The 23,473-nt window shown below is 35.9% G+C and overlaps 2 protein-coding genes across 3 annotated transcripts; one reads left to right on the top strand and one right to left on the bottom strand.

Moving 5' to 3' along the window:
- The first annotated feature begins 8,173 nt into the window (after positions 1-8,173).
- LOC147848336 (protein TOPLESS-RELATED PROTEIN 2-like) lies at positions 8,174-19,879 on the top strand. Of its 2 annotated transcripts, none has more exons than XM_087338475.1 (26): positions 8,174-8,277; positions 9,811-9,906; positions 10,099-10,278; positions 10,552-10,665; positions 11,071-11,229; positions 11,312-11,501; positions 11,608-11,734; positions 12,034-12,140; positions 12,275-12,413; positions 12,838-12,947; positions 13,022-13,091; positions 13,176-13,249; positions 13,329-13,424; positions 13,508-13,603; positions 13,914-14,041; positions 14,161-14,395; positions 15,079-15,234; positions 15,321-15,425; positions 15,756-15,905; positions 16,735-16,845; positions 16,927-17,106; positions 17,420-17,548; positions 17,787-17,882; positions 18,015-18,203; positions 18,679-18,851; positions 19,111-19,879. In XM_087338475.1, the coding sequence occupies exons 2-26, from the start codon at positions 9,827-9,829 to the stop codon at positions 19,319-19,321; spliced, it is 3,405 nt and encodes a 1,134-aa protein (XP_087194601.1). In that variant the 5' UTR covers positions 8,174-8,277; positions 9,811-9,826; the 3' UTR covers positions 19,322-19,879. The 2 variants fall into 2 exon arrangements, with proteins under 2 accessions (XP_087194601.1, XP_087194603.1); XM_087338477.1 differs by having other exon boundaries at positions 8,175-8,277; positions 12,031-12,140.
- Positions 19,880-21,452: 1,573 nt separating this feature from the next.
- LOC147848335 (uncharacterized) lies at positions 21,453-23,243 on the bottom strand. The gene is made up of 2 exons (XM_087338478.1): positions 22,991-23,243; positions 21,453-22,348 (listed from the first exon to the last, which is right to left on the bottom strand). The coding sequence occupies exons 1-2, from the start codon at positions 23,025-23,027 to the stop codon at positions 21,657-21,659; spliced, it is 729 nt and encodes a 242-aa protein (XP_087194604.1). The 5' UTR covers positions 23,028-23,243; the 3' UTR covers positions 21,453-21,656.
- Between the last annotated feature and the right edge of the window lie 230 nt (positions 23,244-23,473).

The raw sequence follows: 23,473 nt of genomic DNA, 5'->3' as shown, positions 1-23,473 counted from the left end.
GTTCACATATTCCCAGTGCCTGGTCAAAATTCAGCTTCAGCATTTTGATCTTACTACCATAGTTTACTTTTTGCTTCACCATGTCATTCCATGTTCTCTCAATTGCGTTTTGGGCAAATTGGCGTGGTAGCTGGTTTGCCAAGATATAATTGATTTTTAGTACATTCTCTAATTTCTTACCAAGAAGTAATATGTATTCTCCAAAACATACATCTCAACCTTCATCTTGTTTCCAATTCTCATTAGATAATAACTTAGAAAAAAAAATTTGATTGCTAATACTACTATGTAGACTTATTAGAAAACATTATGGGTTGGAGAACATTTTCTAGATGAAACATATTTACAAAGAGGATATATATGCTTTTTAGGGGATGGGAGAATTTACCTCAGTTTCAAAAATCAAATTCAAGGAATCGACATGCATATTGTTAAGAATTAGGTAGTTAAAAAAGGGTTATTTAGTACCTAATTATGTCAGTAAGTTATGTGTGTGTATGTGTGTGAGAGGAAGAGAGAGAGAGAGAGAGAGGAAGTTAACACTATGAACAACGAGACAAGATGGGGATGATTAACTATATATCAAATTATTATCATCATCATCAAATACAAAAATATTAACATTGAGATATATATAGATTTCATGTGTGAGGAGAATATAGGTACAAGGGTGTAAGCCCTATATTAAATGTACTTGGGAGTGGAGGATCTAGACTATCCCACTTAAGTACAAGGTCCTATTTAAGGTGTTATAATCAACACTTCTAAGTAGATTTTATATAGGTAATTATTAGTTACGTGGTTAACTAACTAACTAACTATATAGTTGAGCTTGATATCTAAACACATATGTTCAAGAGCAACCACTTTTATCCTTGAATATACTTTGTCATACTAAAAGTTTGTGTGACTAGAAAGCATCATTCAAAATCATTAAACATTACCCTAATAGTGACGAAGTATTTCTTTGTTTGAGGTTTGATTCAAATTCATCAAATGCTACCATAGTAGGCACAAAGTATATCTTAGTTTGAGGTTTTATGCCATGAACGAGTAGCACACACCAAAGCTTCTCGGATCTAGCGATAACATGTATCCGCTAGTACATCTTCTATTTGTAGTGCTTCTTGCCCAATCAGCGTTGATGTACCCGCTCAACCCAACTCGCGTAAATGCACCTTGCCAAGCTCCAAAGTCCATTGTGGACTTAACATGCCTTAGGATCCTTCTGACACAATGTAGACAAAGCTTCGAGGGTTCTACATGAACTCACTCACAAGTCCCACTGCATAGCTTAGATTTGGATGGGTAATCATGAGGTAGATTATGTATTTTATGTTTTCTTTTAAAAAGGTGGAATAATTTTAAAATACTTACCATGTGTATCATTTGAATATTGTATGCTAAGAATTGTATAACTATGATTGGATATAAGGTGTGTAATGCCAATGGCACGCGTGAGGAGGAGAGCTACTTAAGAACAATGGAGATGTCAAACGTAATACACATTGGAGGGGTGTGTGCCAAATGAGGTTGGAGAAGACATATGGGGTGAAGTAGGTCAAAGGATGTGAGGCGGGAGTGGGGGTTGGGGTGGGGTGAATTGGAATGAAGGAATGCTCAAAGGAAAAGCTTTGTAAAAACACAAGAAGACTTTGATTTGATTGGTGTGGCAAGTGAAAAGTGTGGTGAGACAACGGAAGTGAGACATTTAGACGCGTAGTTTTGATTGGGAGGAATCGAGGGGAATGCTCAAAGGAAAAGCTTTGTAAAAACACAAGAAGACTTTGATTTGATTGGTGTGGCAAGTGAAAAGTGTGGTGAGATAGCGGAAGTGAGACATTTAGACACATAGTTTTGATTGGGAGGAATCGAGGGGTCATCAACAAGCCATGTGATCATCATCGAGCATGAGCAGAGAGATAGTGGTACCCATACTATTGACAAATCTGAGGTTTTATCGACATTGAAAAAACATAAATTTAGTGCTAAAAAAATATACAAATTTATAGGGCCCATAATCTTATTTGATAAACATAATGGAAAATAAAATAAAACAAACAAAATTTAAACATATAACAAATAATGTTCGAAGATGGTCCTTTTTCACTTCTTCGCTTGTACTTAACCATGGAAACGTACAAAAAGCTCACCACACGTTAATCTTACTACTAACATAAATTGTAAACTCGCTCAACAACTTAATCACTCACACAAAATTAATTAAACATTTTGAACAAGGAGGACACCAAGAATCACGAGTTATGAATTCAACTATCTTAGTGACCCAAAAGTGTACTACCATAGGAGAATCACGACAAGCATGGAGGGTAAGAAGGCATGGTAAACCATTTGAAACATATAAGGAAATGTGTTAATAGTCAAGCTCATCCTACATTTTAAAAAAAATTGTATTCAAATGTTGAATAATATGATGTGACACTTCATCCATGGTTATTGAACTTTGAGTCTCATTTAAAAATGTTTTATGGTGAAGAGTTGAAGACAATGTGGTGGTTGCAAGTTGTAGACAATATACTAATGATCAAAAGTGGGCTTACTTGCTTTTGGTACTAATTAAGAACATGAGAGTGCACCTAATTTGCCATGCAAGTGTCCAAGTCATAATTGAATGACAAAATCAACTTACTATAGAGATTGTAATATATACCAATAGGCCCAACATTGATTAATAACTCTAGATAATTCAAAGTACTTTAAATTTCAATGAGTATGAGTAACCATAACTTTATGAGGGAGCCTTCAAGAAAACATTGACCAATAACTCCTCATTATAGATGGGATAATTGAATTATTTTGGATGAATTTTTTGAGAACGTTGTCGCGGTATTCCACGAGTACATGTAGGATCCGAGGTGGGACCACAGGGGTCTTGGATTAGGGAGTAGAGGAGAATGAATAAGACACAAAATGGAAGCTTAACTCAAGAGGAGAAGAGGAAGATTAGCACATAAACATAGAATAGAATAGATGGAGGCAAGATACACCCACAAGACAAGAAACATCAACATGTTATATTAAGAGTTCACAAAAAAAAATTACAACCAAGGCCGCACCCAAAACGACTGCAAGAAAACCCTAATCAGATAAGTAAGCAAAGAAGCATAGAAACCCTAAAAGAAACCCAAGAAGAAAACCCTAGAAGAAACCCTAAAACCGAATAGAACCCCTCGACCTAAGTGGTATACCTCTCTCACTCAAAATAGGCAACCCCTTCACAAGTGACCCATCACTCTCTTTTATAATAGTAAGGGGTGAGCACATTACAAGAGGGAGTCAAATCCCCTTTCCTTTAATGGGGAATATCTCCCTTGATCTTAAATCGGTGGGCCTTAACTCGCTCTCTCTTATCAGATTCACTCTCAATGTCCACTACTCCTTCTACTCTACAAAGTGCACATCACATTTATGCCTCTACGAACTTCGTGGTGCACCTTTAGCACCTTAGATTATTACCCTTCCCATTACATTTTGTTTACTTATTCTTATTACACAAATTTACAAGTGCATGTGCAATGTTGCACATCCCCATTTTATTTGTCCCTCCCGGTTTTCTCACCGTAGCCGAAAATCTTCACGACAACGCAAAGTAATAAGATTGAATTATAATCATATCCCTCTTCAGATGATTGCCAATGCAAAATCAAAGCCATGTATTTCCACAAAATGTGGCTTTCATGGATCCAAGTGTATCTTGGAGAGGGCTAAGCAGTGTCATCATGTGGCATGTGCATACGTAGGAATTGTGTGCATAGAGAGGAAAACATGCAAAACTAAAGTTTTACAATAGGTTGGGATTTTGCCAATTTGACCCTTGGACAAAAGAGTAGAGAAAACATTTAAAAGCTAACCATTTGAACAATAAGATTAAAGAGTTCAATATCCACTAAAGGTGGTAGAGGGAAATAGATAATTTGTTATGCATAAGTGATGATAGAGAAGAAAACATCAAATATGAATGTGTGTTGATATAACTTTTGGTTGAACCAAACGCCCATGTAAGGATAAGGAGGAGTGCATGCTCAAAAGGGTGAGTTATGTAAAGAATAAAAAGAGATAATATTGTTATTCTCTAACAAGACAACTCTTAAAAAGTATATAAGCCTCATTATTGGGTTCATTGGTATTAGGATTTGAACAACTATGTTTTGACAACAATTGAATCATGGTGTAGAGAATCAAGACAATGTTTGTGAGGCCTACTAAGACCATGGGGATATTGTCACTGTGCAGACTCACCACGTTGAAACCCATTTTAATATTATGAAAAACTTATTTAAATTTGGATACATTTTCCCCGAAACTTATTATAAATTGCGAGATTTACTAGTATCTATTGCGCCATCCCATTCAATGTCCATGTCTACATAATGCAATTTAAAGGATATATATGGATGTTGAACAAGAGACTTGTTTCATATTCAAACATGCGAGATTACAACAATTGTAGAACCCTTGAGAGAGACACCCTAATTTGAATTGGCCAACTTTGACATCACATCCCAATTGGAACTATTGAAACCTTAGGGAAATCTAAGGTAATTTGCAATCATTACAAATGTATAAGAAAATAGATAAAAGATCAAGGTGAAATGTCTCATATAATGAGAATTTAAGGTTACAAAGATCATATAGTTGGATAAAGAATAGAACAAACAATAGAGGGCTTAAGATTGGTGTTGAACTCGAATGAGAATCCTCTTCATCGTCCCAATTCCTCTAGCCTTTGATGCTCTTTTTCATTGGATTCATTTCATTTCATTGGCTTTGTTTCTTTGGACTTTCTTTGCCCACTCCTCCCTCGTTCATGATTGTGCCTTATGGCTTAGTCTTGCCACCATGACTATTTTCGATGCACTCCTTGTTGTTTCCCAAGGCTCTTCTCGACTAGCTACTACCTTCCTTGGCTATTTCAGAGATCATCATCATTTTCCAAAATCCTTGTCTTCTAATGCATGAAGGAAACAAGAAGAAGAACCATTTTCATAGTGTTGGCTCTTCTCGACTAGCTACTACCATACCGTGTTTGGGTCCACTTCCTTGGTCTTTTCAAAGATCATCGTCATTGCCCAGGCTCCTTGTCTTCTAATGTATGGGGGGGAACAAGAAGAATATCCATTTTAATAGCATTTGGGAGTATATTTGCCCTTCATGTTTGTGGTTTAACTCGGCCCTATAGGCACTTTGAGAGGAGTATCTCGAGTATTGTGCAAAATATTTGTGGTGTAGAAGGAGAATATCAAGGAGCAATGATGTGACGCCTTGAAACAACAATTGGACCCCTTTGAAGTTCCATCTTTTTTCTTTCTATCACCAATTTGACCATAGTAGTAGTCATGTACCACGAATGCCAATATTTTGATGGTGTCTATATCGTCAAAAGGATGAGGTCCTAACCTAAGGATAGCCAAGCATAATTGATCAATGGTTCCAATAATGGATGTGTTGAAGCCTAGTGATTTTATTTGAGAAAAAAGGGCAAGAAGGCAATGAGAATAAAATAATTAGAGAAAATACAAGACATGGGGAAAACAAAGAGAACGAGAAACAATAGGGTAAGGAGGTAGAAAAAAGTTTGGCAATTAGTGTGAAGTTAAGCTCAGTGTCTTTGGGAAAGCACGTAGTGAAGAAGTAATGGTGACTCGTGAGGTCTCTTTACTTACGATTTTTATAGCCTTGTGAACTCAAATGGCTACATGGCTTTGCTCATTTTTTGTTCTCACTTTCTTGGGCTATGTGATGTCTCATATGTCCACCTATTGTTTTTAAATATCTTGCTTTTCAACTATTAACTTTAACGTCCTAATATATGGGGAAAATGTTTCTTTGTAACGATTTGTTTCTTTTCAATCATGTAGTGAATATATTTCCCAATATTGAACATATATTCTAATGTTTGTATTACTTGTTGTTTATGTAAAGCTATAGTTTAGTGAAATTTATAAACTTAAAAAACAACGTAAAACATCAATTAAGAGATGTTTGACCCATGAGAAAAAGGTTTTTCATAAGCCACGAAGTGTTAAAGGTGTCTCCTCCTAAACAATATGGAAATATATAACAACTTTGCAAAACTTTGTACACATCTATACTATTTTCTCATAATTTCTTATTACATACATGCATAAAAATGAGACATGCACAATTTAGTCATGAAAAACACAATTTCCCAAACACATGGACAATCCAAGTGAGGAGGCTTTAAAATATTGTCCATTTCTTATTATGCACATGCATGAAAAGGTAAGTCAAACAATGTAGCGAAATAAAAACATTGGTGCACATGAGGACAATCCAAGTCAAGGGCTTCATTTTGGGCAATGTCCTTGTGATATTAATTTGGTGATGCTAATTGACCGAGACAATCACAAATGTGGATGGTACTAAAAGTTTTAAAGCTCCCAAACACAATGGTAATTCAAATGAGGAGGTTTTAAAAGCTCATTGTTTTCTTCCTAGTCTACATTTGAGCGGTTCAGATTTTGTGAGTCTGAGGGTAGACTCTTTCATTTTGGTAGGAGGTGAGAGGGAGTGCCTACTTCTCTAAAAAAGAAGAAAAAGATAAGGAAACACCAAAAATATTGCTTTTTCATCGTTAATTTAATTGAATGGCTTGAATAGGATGATTAAAGTTCAAGATGCAATGTTGGTCACGCAAAAATTATCTATGGAATTTAGGAAAACAAGGCCATCGTTTGCTTATAAGTTATAGGGTCTCTCAGCATGGTAGGATCCAATCCCACGTTTGGACAAAGGATCACAAATGTTTAATTGGACATTTGTTGGTAATAAGAGTCTTGCCAAAATATCAATGAGCAATGTTTATCATGGAATGAAAAATGAAGGAGATATACATGGATGAAAGAAAAAGTGGGGAAATTCCAGAAGCCTATATCTTGATGGCACCATGTGATCAAGGTGGGCCGATAATCTCAATTAATGTTGAGAGCGAAAGTCTTCATTTGGAGGATCATGGTTGGGGCCTCACATGTGGGAGGTGCCTTAAGCCAAGAACGAATTGGTAACAGATTGTAGATGTGTCGAACCGTAGAAATAAGATCTCCATTCAAATAATGGGGTTTGTTTTGCACATAATCAAATGCATTGTGGATGTTCTCAAACTACAAACATAAGATCTCCATCCTAATAATGGGGTTTGTTTTTGCATACCTGGAGTTGGATGGAGTGGTGCCCCACTTCAACGTGATTATGGAGTGGCAATACTAGTAACAATCGGCAACGGTTAGGTTCGAGGGTGTCAAACTCAAACCCTTTAAAAAATTGAAACTTAAACTAAACCACAAAACCCGTTTAACCGAATCGTTACAAAATATTCAAGCTCAAACCATATGGTTTTAGAGACTTTCAAACCTTTAAATCATTAAAATTGCGGGTTTGTGTTTTGGTTTTGGTTTTCAAGTTAAGTTAAAAATTCAAGATTTCAGATTTTAATTTTAAAAAATTGAAAATTTCCAAAATTTCAAATTTTAATTTTTAAAACTGTTTAAACCCTTTGAACCGTGGTTTGAAACCATTTTAGATGAAAACTGTTAAACTAATAAAGGCTTGAATTGAATCTAACCGGTAAAACCTCAAAATCAAATCAAATCAAATCAAATTGATAAACCCCCGAACCAAACCAAACCAAACCATTTACAAAACCTAAAATTGAAGCTAACTGAACCGAACGGAACCGTTTAAACCATTAAGAAGTGGGTTTTGGGGTTAAGTTCGGGTTCAAACCGAACTGTTGCCAATTGTTAAATACTGGTTCATGTTCATTCTTATGTGCTTAATTAAGTCAAAATTTCATTATGTGCTTAATCCTATGTGTGCCATCCGAAGAAGGTTTGGATCCGAATTCCATTGTGATCACCGAGTCGTGCCTCTCTCTTTCTCTTCTGTCATCGAAAAGCTCTTCTCATTTACGTATGTATGTATTTGTTCATGGATATAAAAACAAAAGATTACACATACATACATAGACTAAAAAGTAAGAGAATAGAGACACCTCGCGTTAAGGGAAAAAAAAATAAAAACTCCCCAATTTGTTCCTTTTATTTTATTTTTTTCTCTCTCTTATCTGATACGCGCTCCCACTTATCTCAGTTTTTCCTTGATTTGTTTGTTTCGATATGCCCGCTCACTTATCATTTCTCTTTCCCCCCCTTTTCTTTTCACAGTAGTTCCGGGTCAGAATCTGAGAAAATTGTTTTCGTGATAGGAGGAAGAAGCAAACTTCGATCTCCCGCACAGGTACGCTCTCCCCCCCCCTCTTCCTTTGATTTTTTCTGTTTTCTCTTTTTGGCTTTCTCTTCTCTGTTGAAAATTTGGCAGTTTCGCATCTGGGCGCTTTTGATTTTATTTCTACTTTAGAAATTTTCGACACCAGATTTACTTCCAGAATTTTATTTTGGACGTTTCATTCTTCTCACCATTTTAATGGAAGGGATATGTGAAAAAAACTAGCTTCATGTACCCCATTTTTTCGTTGTGTTCTCCTCCAATTTTAATTTTGGGTGCTCCATTTTCGTTGAAATTTGATTTTACGGACTTAGTTTTCCGGGATATCTGACGCTGGAAACTCAATTCTACCATAAATTTGATTTTGATGATCAATTGTTTTTGTGAGCTTGATTGTCACCCAAAGTGTATTTTGGGTAATCCATTTAACCTCAATTTTCAGTTTAATCGGTCCATTTGCCCAAATTAGATTTTTGGGCACTTGATTTACTATCAAAGCGGATTTATTTTTGCCTGATTTCATCTCACTTTATTTAAGCTCAAATTTAAATTTTTTGCAGTTCATTTTACCTCCGAATTTGAGTTTTTGCCCTCAGTGTGTAACCTTAAATTTGATTTTGGGTTCACTTGATTTATCGCCACATTTGACTGTTGAGCACTTGATTTACCTTCATATTTTGTTTTTTTTTCAGCGTTTGAATTTAATTTTTTGTGAGCTTGATTTAGTCCCAAATTTGATTTTGGGCACTTGATGCCCAATTTTGACTTTATCGTGCTTGACTTACCTCAATTTTGATTTTATCTGAACAAAAAACCTCTGAATTTGCTCTTGCGCACTTGACTTAACCTCAAATTTGATTATTGGGTGCTTAATTTATTCCCAAATGTGACTTTTACATGCTTGATTTAACCCCCCACCTGATTTTGGATAATCAGTTTAACCCCAAATTTGGTTTTGGTCATTCAGTTGACCCCACATTTGTGCTGAATTGGTTCATAACAGGGCCTATATATACTGCAGATCTAGGTCTTCAGGATTTAGTTTTGGGTGTCTTTGGTTTTTACTAAATTTTAATTAGAACTGATAGGTTTCATACCACATAAATTTTGAGTCACGTCTTTCATGTTCTTTGTTCTTATTGTTTTCCGTCTCTGCAAAAATTTCCATTGTAGAGTTGGAATTGGTGTTATGTTTATCTAATATTTTATTTCGGGCAATTTTATTGATTTATTCGTTTTTAGCAGTCTTTCCTTTCTTCTGTTGGAAATTTGGATTTTGGGCAGTTTAAAAATTGAATGGGTTACCTTTATTATATCTTGTGGGCAGCCTTTTGTCTCTTCCGTGTATAATTGTGTTGTCTGCATAAGCATATTAACATGAATTGGGGGATATTTTTTATATTCTCTGGTTTAAGAAACAATGCAGATATCATAGATCAGTCTTCCATTAAAGATTTCTAATTTTTTTATGATATATTTGTTGTTCTCGTTCTGCATAATTGGCAACTCTTTTGATACTTTCTCACATTAAGTTTGGAATGACAGCATAATACCTTTGGTCATGTCATCACTCAGTCGGGAGCTTGTTTTCCTCATACTTCAATTTCTTGATGAAGAAAAATTCAAAGAGACTGTTCACAAGTAAGTTCAAAAAATGTTCATTTTGATTGTATACACATCCATATACATATACATATACATATACATGTATGTATCTTGCATATGTCATTTTAGCAAAGGAAAAGTATGTTTAACTGGAAACATGTGAAATAAAAAGTAACTTAGAAATATTTGTGTAAAATTATTCTAAGTGCCAATTCATGGTTTCCCCAGGCTTGAGCAAGAATCTGGATTCTTTTTCAACATGAAATATTTTGAAGAGCAAGCGCAGGCTGGAGAGTGGGATGAAGTAGAACGTTACCTATCTGGGTTCACCAAAGTGGATGATAACCGTTACTCTATGAAGATTTTCTTTGAGATACGGAAGCAAAAATACCTCGAAGCACTTGATAAGTTTGTGATCTGGCCCTGGTGTTCCTGTGTCAAATCTTTCATTTTTCGTTTGAATGTATGCATGGGCATTTATCAATCTCTTTTTTTGTTTTTGGGATTTTCGATGATGATTGTTTCCTGTGTGTTTTCACTAGTTCAAACTTTTAGATATGCTTGTGAATGTATAGGTTACATAAAAGGCATAGATTGTATGCATTTTCTGATGTTTGCGCACATGGATATCCTGTTTCTGATTGTTTCAGCTGTTTTGGATCCAATTTCTCATGAATACAGGCAAGATCGAGCAAAGGCAGTTGAAATTCTTGTCAAGGATTTGAAAGTGTTTTCAGCGTTTAACGAAGATTTGTTCAAAGAAATTACACAACTTTTGACTTTGGATAATTTCAGGTATATTGCAATTTGCATCTTACCATGGAATTCTTATTTATCCTTGTCTACATGGGTATATGCACAAGTGCACCCACCTTCCACAATAGTCATAATTTATGCCTTTCCTATTGTGAATCATACTTTAAGGAGCAAATTGACCTATTTAAAATGCCAATGAAAAGTTCCTTGTTCCTTGTTCTTCCAATGCTCATGTGAACAAGGAAAATTTACCTATTCAATGTTTTTGTAGTTATAGATGATGCATCATCATCCTTCTCTCTTATTTCAAGCAAATATAAAACAATGGTTTAACGAAGGGTGTACATTTATTTATTTGTATGCTATTTATGTGGCTTTTCTGAAATGTGGATTGGTTTTGGTATTGCACTTACTAATGGGCTAGTTAACATTGGCAAATTCTAGGGAGAATGATCAGCTGTCAAAGTATGGAGATACAAAGACAGCTAGAAACATAATGCTTTTGGAACTTAAAAAGCTTATTGAAGCAAATCCACTTTTCCGAGATAAGCTGGTATTTCCAGGTCTAAAGGCTTCAAGGCTGCGAACACTGATTAATCAAAGGTATCTGTTTTATAAAAGAACTTATAAGAAAAACAAAATCATGTAGCTCCTCAGGCTTATTATGCATGCATTGTGATTGCAGTTTGAATTGGCAACACCAACTTTGTAAAAATCCTCGACCCAACCCAGATATAAAAACCCTTTTTACAGATCATACATGTGGAACTTCAAATGGTGGCCGTGCAGCACCACCCACGAACAACCCTCTAGTTGGTGCAATTGGCAACACAAAGCCACTAGGAGGAGCCTTTCCTCCACTTGGAGCTAATGGGGTACTCGATTGAGATTTAGCTAATTGAAGCAAGATGAATAAATCATATTTGCTAATAAGAATATATGAGTTTGTAGAGCTTTATCCTTCCTTCTTTATTGTTACAGCCATTCCCACCAGTGACTGTATCCTCGGCCAATCCATTGGCTGGCTGGATGGTGAATCCGAATCCACCTGCCTCCCATCCAGCGGTTGCAGCTGGTCTGGCAACTGTAACCAATTCTCCTAATCCAGGTACAAGGATCTTGATGGCTGAGTTTGATTTTGGCATAATGGGTATTTGTGTATATTTCTGTTGCTATATTGCAGTAGGTGCATTCTTGAAAATGATATTACGCTTAAAAGGATATTTATATTTATTGAGATTAGAGAATCTGTTGTACATTAGAGTATTGTTGAATATTGATAACAATGTGTTTATTAAGCATGGAATGTTATTTGTATATATTAATGTTTGAGAATCTGGCATGCCTTTCTCTTGGCATAAAACGATATCTGCATGTATTAATGTTTGAGAATTTGGTGTGCAGTAGGTGCATTGTTGAAGCGTCCGAGGACACCTCCTGGTGCTGTAGGCAGTTTGGATTATCAGTCGGCTGATTCCGAGCATCTTCTGAAGCGTACTAGGCAAATGGATGAGGTAGTGCATTTCTGAATAGAGTTTGAATCCATGTTTGTGTAGATCTATTTGATTCAATACTTGTTTCCTCAATCTCATAGACTTAAGTAGGTTTGAAGGGACATTGTTTCACTTACCCATCTTTTTGTTAACAGATCACTTACCCAGTTACAAGCCTACCATCAACAGCATATTCTTCAGAAGATCTTCCCAAAACTGTTGCCAGAATCTTGAGTCAGGGTTCTAATGTCATGAGCATGGATTTTCATCCTTTACAGCAAACATTACTCCTTGGTTAGTCACAAACCCTAACCACATGTCTTATGATCATAACCTGCTCTTTTTACCATTCAGATACAATCAACATGGAAACATATTTTTTATTCTTATGCTCAGAAACTTAATTTGATACTCTATGTGTTCATTGGAAGGAGTGGCACTGTTGACAACTTTAACCATAACTTATCCCATGGTAGTTTGTACTGTAGTTTTCTACACACGATGATAAGAGGGTGATGGTTTATCAAGAATGTAAAGAAGGGAGGATTACTTTTTATCCTAGGGATTGAGACAACCCTTAAGGGTCAAGGGATGAGTTATAGTTTTGACCGCAGTGGCAGACACCCTTTTATTTGTATTTAAATATGGCTTTATGCATTGGATTCAAGTGCTATATTGCTTGACAATTTTATTGAAATTTGTATGCATGTATATGCAGTTGGTACAAATGTAGGAGAAATTGCGATATGGGAAGTTTCAACTTGTGAAAGGCTAGCTCTGAAGCCTTTTAAAGTGTGGGATTTGTCATTATGTTCTATTGCATTGCAGGTAAGTTCACTTAGTTTTCTGGATTTTTAGCTAATATTTTCCACTTGAATAATAATTGTGAACTGCAAAACCAGGCCGCTTTGGTGAAAGACCCAGCAGTGTCAGTAAACCGAACTATGTGGAGTCCGGATGGGGACTTTTTAGGTTAAGTTTCTTCTGAAAGCTCTCTTTTTAAAGAACTGAGCTCTGTGATAGTCTTTTTATAATGAAATTTCTATTTCAATATAGGCATTGCTTTTTCAAAACACATGATTCAGATACACCAATATACAGGTGGAAGTGAGACAAGACTGCAGTTTGAGGTCTGTTTATTTGGTTGTTCTGGATCTAAAGTTTCTGTCTTGCAGAGTTACTTTTAGGCCTAATTAATGTATTTAACAGACGGATGCTCATGTCGGAGGTGTTAATGACTTGGCATTTGCTCATCCAAATAAGCAACTTTGTGTGGTAACCTGTGGAGATGACAAAATAATCAAGGTACTTTTTTTTGGTATATATGTTTTAATGGTTTTGGAAGGTTGGGCATTGTGTAAAATTAGAAGATCTATTCCTTTGCATAGATTTGGGAAGTGGCTTCTGGTAGGAAGCTGTACACTTTTGAAGGACATGAAGCACCTGTTTATTCTGTTTGCCCGCATCATAAAGAAAGTATCCAGGTAATTAATCCACTTTCAGAATTGATTGATTCTGTTTGGTTACATGATACCATCGTACCACCAGAACTTGCCAGCTATGGAACGAATTATTCATTGCCTTTTGCCAATTATTGCACAATGAATCATTTGAGACTACTGATATTTTTCAGTAGGAATTTAACAGTTATTACATAAAACCTACCATGTTTGTCATGGTTGAAACTTGATTATTGTTCAAAAATATGAAATGTACAGTGTTCTTTGTATGTATATAGAATTATCGGACATGGAAAGTTCAAAGATCACATTATGTACTCTCTCTCCTCTGCAGTTTATTTTCTCGACAGCAGTAGATGGGAAAATCAAGGCATGGTTGTATGATAATATGGGATCACGTGTGGATTATGATGCACCAGGAAATTGGTACACTAGAATGTCTTATAGCTCAGATGGATCAAGGTGATATACTTTTTAAACTGGAAATTGATTATTAACTTACAAATAAATGATAATTCAGCAATGTATGATTCTTGTTGTCTCTCTGATTATCCTCTTAATGGTCATTTCTATGAAAAAAGGCTCTTTTCATGTGGAACAAGCAAAGAGTGGGAGTCATACTTGGTTGAATGGAATGAAAGTGAAGGGACAATCAAGAGGAAATATATGGGATTTCGCAAGCGTTCACTTGGGATTGTGCAATTTGATACCACAAAGAGCCGTTTCCTGGCTGCCGGAGATGATTTCCAGGTCAAATTTTGGGATATGGATAGTACGAGTATCCTTATGACAACTGATGCTGAAGGTGGACTGCAAGTAAGATTTTTTATCTGGGGAATATATGCAATGAATGTCATCATTAAAGGCATTGTGTTAAAAAAAACCATGCACATATTTTTTCTGTTTTAGCCTCCTTTAGGTTATCCAGGTACCAATTTTAGCTGTAAAAGTGAAACTAGTATCAGCAGGGACAGAAGCTTATATGCTTTATTATCTCTTGGTATGATCACAGACAAATGAAAACATAAATTCAGAATATTTATAGAAAAAGAAATACCGTTTTGATGGAAAATTTGGCTTTTGGGACAAGCTTATATGCTTCTCTGTGCTTATCAACTAGATGTAAGTTACGATGTAATACAGGGCTCTAATATGGATATAAATACCTAAATATGAGTACATTAACAGGATGATACCATTGTAGACCAGTACTAGATTGAAAACACTACCTCTTGTTTCTATTTGCATCAACCAGTGTAACATGGTTCATAATTTTTAGTCTCTCTCCCACTCCCACCCGCTCCTTGTTAGTGAAGTACTGTTGGTAAATTCCCTTTTTTTGCGACATTGCTTTTGTACTTCACATGGATGTAACTTTGGTTTCAGAAATTATTTTGACCTTTTCAAAGATGTTATAACATTTAACATTATATTTGTCTCTTTCTCTCTGTCATGTGTGTACATGCATTTATACATATACTTTACTCATTATACTGCAGGGAAGTCCTCATGTGCGCTTCAATAAAGATGGCTCACTGTTGGCTGTTACAAGCGAGAATGGGATCAAGATTTTAGCTAACTCAGAAGGATTTCGACTTGTAAGGACACAAGAAGGACGGAATTATGAGGCTTCACGGGGACAAGCAGATGCCAAGGTTAGGTATTTTCTCACATTCCAAGAAATAAAACGTGTGCTTCTCAAAAAAGGATCTGACGTGGCATCGTTCATACATCCACACAGCCTCCCATTGCAACTGCAATACCAGTAGCACCTTCGACAAGTACTCCAATTGCGGTCAATACAGCTGACAAAGTACTACAGACTTCGATTTCCGCTGCCACCATGGTATGTCTTATTGAGCCTAAAGTTTGCGTTATAAGATGTCTAGAAATTTTGGAATTGGCTATGCATATTAAATTATTGAGAACATAATATTTGTTTACCAAAGGTAAACTTTCATTATAAAATGCTAAAATTTCTTAGAATTAATTTTTTGTAATATAGCAGCAGCTTTGAATCTGCTGTGCTAGATGTAGGACATTGTGCAGGATTAGGACATGCAACAATTCTGATAAGACTTTATGAGTGTTATTTTTCTACAGATTAATCTCTTCTTCTTAAAATTAGCTATGCATATTGAGTTACCAAGGTGTAAAAAGCTATTTTCCTATACAGAATGGTGTGGATTCTGGCCGCAGTACAGATGTTAAACCAAGAATTGTGAATGAGACTCCTGAAAAAAACAAACCGTGGAAACTAACGGAAATAAAAGAAGCATCACAGTGTAGGTGCATACGGCTCCCTGATTCAGGCCCAACAGCAAAGGTAACTTTTATGAAATCTCTTTTTCCTATGTGTTCAAGTGAAAAATCCATATTTAGGTCCTTAAAAAGGAGGAGAGTACTAACATATTTGAGTGATGAATGATATATTAAATATTTCTCAAGATAAGCATGTTTGGATCAAAGAAAGTTTTGTCAAGAGAGTTCAGTCGGATGCAAGGTTGACTCCAGTTTTCTTAACATAGACTTTGTGCAATTGAAGGAAAACCTTTTTATTGAAAATCACACCTCCCTGATGTTGGATATGATATATATGATGTTGTGTGTGAATGAGGGAGGGAAGGAAAAAAGAAGAATGCCGTAAACTGAGCTTCCCTGATGTTGGATGTGGTACATATGGTCATGTGTGAGTCAGAAAGAAAGATACCATCTTTTAAGTGCCAAGAATGACCAATAAGACCAAGCAAGGGATTACATCTTAAAATGTTATCTTGTCTTGAAGAACAACAAACGAAAATAAATGTATGTAAATAGAAATAGAAACAGAAACTAAAAAAGTAAAAAAGTCCATATGTGATCCAAAGTTATGAACCCCTTCGAAAAGCCTGCCTGTTCAGCTGAACGGCAGTCATTTCTCCCTGCCCATACCCTCAATTCTGACTCTAGGATCGAGCCGCATAGTTTAACCAAGTAATGGCCAATCATGACTGTCCTATAATTGCTCAGCATCATGGGGTCTCCACTCTTGAAGATTGTCACAATGGTGTGGTTTGTCCATCTAGTAGGGGGAAACCTTCACATATAGCTCTATTAAAGATGTGTGCTAGCAACAGGAGCAAGATGAGAGAGAGAGAAAGAGAGTTTCAATTCAGGTCTCGAGGCTCATTTACACAAATTCTGGATCAGCTGTGCTAGCGCTCTTCTCAAATGCTGTTCATAAGTTATGGAAATGGACTCGAAATGAATCCAATCCTACAAGCAAGGTTTGTTCTTAAGAGTTAAAGGGTTCTTTGGTGATGGAATCCAAAAGTAAGCTGAAATAATGGGAATATTTTGTGCACTAGGCTACTGCAAGTGTGGCTCCAATTCTATGGCAACCTTCAAGTGGAATTATGATGACAAATGATACTGGTGAGGTGAATCCAGAGGAGGCTGTTCCATGCATAGCACTATCTAAGAATGATTCGTATGTCATGTCGGCTTCAGGTGGCAAAGTCTCATTATTCAACATGATGACTTTCAAGGTGAGGATTGTTTTTGGAATACAAATATTCTCTCCGGATGATTGAACACATGTTTATAGAGAGTGATTAAATACATATGTACACTAGGGGTTCTAGTTATTTCAGCTTCAGATGACAAGGTTTTTGAACATGATGATTTTCTGTGTGATTATTTTTATTTTCGTCAGTGATTGTCATGTTGCCAAGTCTGTTTCATGCTGATGTGGTTAAATTCATGAGTATATACATACTCTACCTCTTTACTATGGAAGCTTGTTATTGATCTCTCATGAATTTGCATATGATATACTGGGTTCATTTATAACTCTCGTAGGTGATGACAACCTATATGCAACCACCTCCAGCAGCGACATATCTTGCATTTCATCCGCAGGATAATAATATAATTGCAGTCGGTATGGATGATTCTTCAATTCAGATCTACAATGTTAGAGTTGACGAGGTAACGAACGGATCTCTTGCATGGTTTAAAGTTTGTGTTATATATGGTTATGCTACCCAAGCATATTAGAATAAACTTTGTGTGTTCTGAACATACCTAGGCCCAAATCAACCAGTTAAGGTGGAGCATAAATATGAAGTGTCTTTCATGTTTTTTTTATTAATTAACTACTAAATCGTCATGGAGTGTCAGTTACCAGCATTACGAAATTCGTGTGATTTCCTTTATGGTTTGGCAGGTGAAAAGCACATTGAAAGGTCACCAGAAAAGGATCACAGGGTTGGCGTTCTCCAACGTGCTGAATGTACTTGTGTCGTCGGGAGCAGATGCACAGGTAAATGTCATAAAGATTGATACCTTTTTTATTTGATGTTCTTGAACTGATTCCTTTTGAATTGATACCTTTGGAGCTAAAAACATTTGATCAACTAATGTCTCTGAAACTAAACTTTGCTTTACTTTCCAGCTATGTGTTTGGAATACCGATAGTTGGGAAAAGCGTAAAAGCAAGTTATTGCAAGTACCCACTGGTCAACCTTCAGTTGCCTTCAGTGAAACACGTGTACAGTTCCATCAGGATCAAACAAGGCTTTTAGTAACCCATGAGAGCCAATTAGCAATTTATGATGCGGCTAAATTAGAGCTATTAAAACAAGTTAGTATTTTTTTCTTGCAGTTTGGACTGTGTTACACTAAGATTTAATAACATTGTGAAAGAAATTGATCATATCTTTAAACCTCTAGCCACACTCAGATTTAACAGAATTATGAAAGAAAAAACAGTAACTGCTTTAGATTTGTATTCCCCATTAAGATCAACATGCATTATGAAAGAAAAACAGTAAACATTTTAAACTTGATTTTGTTGTCTCACTAAGATTTTAAATAGAATTATGGACGAAAATTACTCAGACGTTTGTCAATTTCTAATACCACCAGGAAGATTTAATAGCTCTTGATAAAAGCAAAGTACGCAATATTTAAAGTTCTAATCTCACATACTGCCAGAAAATTACAATGTATTCAAATACAAGAAACTGGTGATTAAAAATAGAAAGGCATTAATGCCTTAAAAAAATCCTCAACATTTTCAGGGTATTTTATTCATTTATAAAAGTTCAAATTTGCAGTGGACGCCTCGTGATTCGATGCCCTCATCGATATCGCATGCAATCTACTCATGTGACAGTCAACTGGTTCTTGCTAGTTTTGTAGATGGGTCAGTGGGAATCTTCGAGGCTGAGAACTTGCGGCCGAGATGCCGCTTGGCTTCCTCTGCTTATACCCCGTCTATTAATTCTAGGTACGTGCACATGTATATAATCCGCCACATGCATTTTAGGTTACCAAAATCCAGAAAGCTAGGATCATTTTGGTGTTTTCCTATATGTGCATGTGTACACATGCATACACATAACTAGATCACATTTTTTGTACTACACCATATGTGTATATGTATCTGCACGTGTTTGCATATGCATATATGTTTGCATATAATGTATATAAAGCTCTCATGTGAATTGATGTTATATAATCCGGTTATTATTCATGAGTGCCTGCAGTATTGGGGTATATCCTTCTGTCATTGCGGCGCATCCATTTGAGCCAAACCAATTTGCCATCGGATTGACGGATGGTTCAGTTCAAGTAATAGAGCCTCTCGAATCTGAAGGCAAGTGGGGACTTGCTCCATTAGCTGAGAATGGATCAACAAGTAGTACTAATTTGATGGTTGTGGCTGGAAACCAGAGCTCGGAACAAGCGTCAAGATAATCAACCACTTGAATATGATGTATGGACATGCAAAATCTAAGATCCACATCCAAGAAAGCAAGGGACAATATGCATACTCTCATCTCCCTCCTAGGCATGTAACGCAACAAATGAAACATATAGTTGTAACATGGTATCAATATCTTTATCACAAGTTCCAGCTCTTTTCAGGGTGCACCTATTTATTATATACCAAAATATATTAGTTAGCAACAAATATACCATGTACATATCTTGTATTGATATTGGTCTTTTGACCAATGCCTCATTGATTAGAATGGGAATAAATTCTTATTTCATGATATAAGACCATCAATTTCATGTGGGTTTAGGTTTTAGGACCTTTCCGTTTTTTTAGGGTTACAAACTCATGTAAAAAAGAGATGAAAGCTCATTTTCTTTGTCAATTGGTTAGAAAGATAGTGTGAGGATTGTCACTTATGTAAATATATGTATACATAACTGACAATCCTCCATGTTAACATCTAATCATTGAAATTAAACTCTAACATGGGGTCGATCTCCAAAAACTTTTTCAATGCCTTTAATTATGGGTTTAACTTGACACTCTCTTCCTTTCACACCTTATAATTAGTTATAATCATGATGAATTATTCATATTAATTAACTCTTAGGGTTTATAAATAGTTGTATGCAATAGTGAGCTTAAATTATTATACACCAACTCTAATATGGGGTTGATCTCTAATTCTTTTTCAATGACTTTAATCATGGGTTTAACTTGAATCTCTCTTCCGTTCACACCTACATAGTTATTTATAATCATTATGAATTATTCATATCAATTAACTCTTATGATTTATAAAAAGTTGACGTAAATTATCACATGGGGTTGATCTCCAATTCTGTTTCAATGAATTTAAATCATGGGTTTAACTTGAATCTCTATTCCTTTCACACCATATAATTAGTTAGAATCATTATAGATTATTCAGATTAATCAACTCTTATGGTTTATAAAAAGTTAGATGCAATAGTGAGCTTAAAGTATCATCTTGAAATAGGGATCTATAACTGGGTTAATTAATCCTTAGGCTAATTTGTTTTTGTAATCCTTATGTCTTTCAACTAACTTGGTCAATAATTAGTTTTGTTTAATCATGGATTTATTCCTATTGAGTGGATGATTTTAATTCCCGTAGGGTTTGATGAGCTCTTGTTATGGAGCTTTGATCTTAATTTGTTGTACATGATTTTAGCATAAATGTCTGATATATCATAATTATGCTAGTAATATTTAGCAGTTACATAGCTTTACCACTGACCATCATACTTACACAGCTTTGGATTTAGATCATACTGATCTAAATCAATATTTTCAAATTAGTTTATTCACATGTATTTTCTTGTTTCCATTTCTTTTTGGCCACTGCCCTCTTCTTTTGCTTGTATTATATGTTTGATGTCTTAGTGTGAACTTATGGAGGTACTTATGTATGTTTCTTGGGATGGATTTATCATGTAGAACGTGGAATCATCAAAGGTTAATATTGGGGTATGGATAAAACAACTTGCACATGTGTATATATAAGGAATCTTAGAGAGAGAGAGACAGAGCATACATTAGGAAATTGAAAGGTATTCTTACCTGTGGCACAGTGCACTTCTGGGTATTGGATCATACCTGGATCGTTTCCTCAAGTCCATATTCAAGTTTTCTGATGGTTTTAGAGAATAACCCTCTACCTTAATAGAGAAGATTTAATGGTTGTAATGGTGGTTTTTACATGCAATTAATATAATTGTAAGCTTATCGATATAGAGACAGAGCATGGATCATGTTAATGCATGTTTTCGACTTGAGGTTCACTAGCACTTGCATATATTTTACTTGTTATGAGAGGATCCAGTCAAGAGATGAGAATTTCAAACAGTAAGCACACTATTGATGCATGGTGACTTGCAATTTTCTAATTTGAAACCCCGGTTTTTATCTAAGCAGTCTTGATTCATGAAAAATGCATTTGAAGCTTTTAACTTTCTGAAATCAATTATTGACAGACCCAATGATACTTAAGAACAATCCAACAGAATAACTTTTCACCTTACTTGAACCATGGATGTGCTAATACTTGCTGATATCTCAAATCTAATGAAGAATATCCAGATATAGTCACTCAAAATACTTCTCATATTAAATTAAAAGGGAATGAAACAGGAAACAAGTTTGGCATCATTACAAAAGCTAGCTAGCGCCCAAAAGAATTAAAGAATTAACTTTTTCCTCCCTCCTTTCCTGTATATGTACATATATTATCTAGTGTGTTAGTTAGAGAGAAATTATACGAGTTTACAACAAGCATGTGCTTGGATTTTACTTCGCTTTGTCTCCTGCCTCACTTTTCCTGGAGACTTTAATGGTCATCCTCTTCCAGAATTGGTTGAAGTTGGATGGCTTGCGCTTCGACTTTGGCACAACACTTCTGAATACATGCGACCACTGTAGTGGTTGCTCCAGTCGATGAATAGGCCAACCACCACATAGAAACATTCGATTGTGGCTGGAACCACCTCCTTTCCTAGTTACATCAGACGGTAGTTCTATGCGAGAATCACCCCGACCAGAAGCTCTAGAATCACCTCTAACCAACTCAATATTGTCCATATGATTCACATTAATTGCTTCCACATCCATCAATTTATGGAATGAAGTACCCTCATCTCCTTTTGGATTACCATCACCAACTAGAAACACAGGTTTCTTTTCTTGTTCCCGTTGTTTGTAAACATGATCTAGCAAACATGATTCCTTTTTATGGTGGCATACTAGTCCAGCTCCAAACTCCTTGAGCTTCTTCGATAAATCAAGAACTGAGACAGGAGACATCTCTTCTCTCTCCCAATTCTCCAATTCACCATCAGTAGATGCGCCGTTCTTGGTTTCTGTGGCATGCAAGGCAGCAACAGCACCTGAATCGTTCCATCGCATTACCCGATCATATAAATCTGAACCAATTGATTCTCTGAACGACTTGGGGCAGTTTTGGGAAGGAGGAACTGGTATTCCTATGCACCATTTATTTAAATGTCAAAACATTTGCATACATATAATGGCTTTACATACAAATATCACATCATACGTATAGTTGAAGAGATTATAGTTTAGGAAGACCAATTGAGCGCCATAATTTCTCAATTGCCTCAAGGTTTTGAGAAGAATGAAGCATCCCTAGGGCCTAAACAATGCACATCATTTTTAATGTCAACATATATTTAAATATCAATGTTACATGCACATGCCATATCATGGGTATGGTAGAGTTTAGATTTTATAGGACAAACAGAATGTTTTAATGCCTCACAGATCTTGAGTTCCTTTTGGTTCGAAGCAAACATGCCTAGGCAGCATGCATCACCATTAATACAAATGTCAAGATATAAATAGTAGCATCAACAAAGTACATCCTTTGATGGACATTGTAGGGTTACTATATACAGACACATATATGATCCCATAACATAACAAAATAATATTGTGTATGTTGTATTGTGATGATCCGTCACATCATGGACATGGGAGGGTTTATGATTTTTAGGATTTTAGGGTTCCTATGATTTACGGCATTGGATTTGGGATATAAAATGTGCGTAGGCTTTCGGGATAAAACAAGGGGGATCTTTAGGGTTTTGTGAGAAAGAAATAAGTACCTGAGGGGAAAGGAAGCTCATTCGTGTATCCAATCATGTTGGATAAGTAATATTGATCCTTTTCTTCTTCCCGCTTCTTCTTTTTGCAGCTGCAAGGTGAGACAAGCAGAAAGAAAGAAAGAAAGAAGAGGGTCTTTCTATTCTAAAAGCTCAGCTGCTTCTTTCTTCTGATCAAACGAATGGAATGGAACGGAACGAGTTTTTGTTTTCCCTGCCTGCCTGTCTCTGTGTCTGTCTCTGTGTCTGTCTTATCTGGTGGATCGCACATACACGGCGTTGATCTCTCTCTCTCTCTCTCTCTCCAAAAGCAAGTTGTGTGTGTGTGTGTGTCTCTATCTCTCTCTTTCTCTCTTTCTCTCTCTCTCTCTCTCTCTAAAAGCAAGTTGTGTGTATCTCTCTCTATCTCTATCTCTAAAAGCAAGTTGTGTGTATCTCTCTCTATCTCTATCTCTAAAAGCAAGTTGTGTGTGTGTGTGTCTCTCT

This window comes from Azolla caroliniana, unplaced genomic scaffold, assembly GCF_043228905.1.
Source record: "Azolla caroliniana isolate FFs.n. ecotype wild unplaced genomic scaffold, voAzoCaro1.0.p SCAF_388, whole genome shotgun sequence".
In the NCBI taxonomy this organism is placed as follows: domain Eukaryota; kingdom Viridiplantae; phylum Streptophyta; class Polypodiopsida; order Salviniales; family Salviniaceae; genus Azolla; species Azolla caroliniana.
Note: the sequence above shows the minus strand (reverse complement) of the source record. Positions and strands in the feature narration are given on the sequence as shown.

What these genes read in the sequence shown, in the direction of transcription:
- LOC147848336 (XM_087338477.1), top strand. Translation starts at nt 9,827, where the DNA reads ATGTCATCACTCAGTCGGGAGCTTGTTTTCCTCATACTTCAATTTCTT. An exon ending in AGACAAGACTGCAGTTTGAG is followed by an intron (nt 13,250 to 13,328) that starts GTCTGTTTATTT and finishes TGTATTTAACAG; the next exon opens with ACGGATGCTCATGTCGGAGG. An exon ending in GGGGACAAGCAGATGCCAAG is followed by an intron (nt 15,235 to 15,320) that starts GTTAGGTATTTT and finishes ACATCCACACAG; the next exon opens with CCTCCCATTGCAACTGCAAT.
- LOC147848335 (XM_087338478.1), bottom strand. Translation starts at nt 23,027, where the DNA reads ATGATTGGATACACGAATGAGCTTCCTTTCCCCTCAG. An exon ending in TGAGCTTCCTTTCCCCTCAG is followed by an intron (nt 22,349 to 22,990) that starts GTACTTATTTCT and finishes AATGGTGCATAG; the next exon opens with GAATACCAGTTCCTCCTTCC.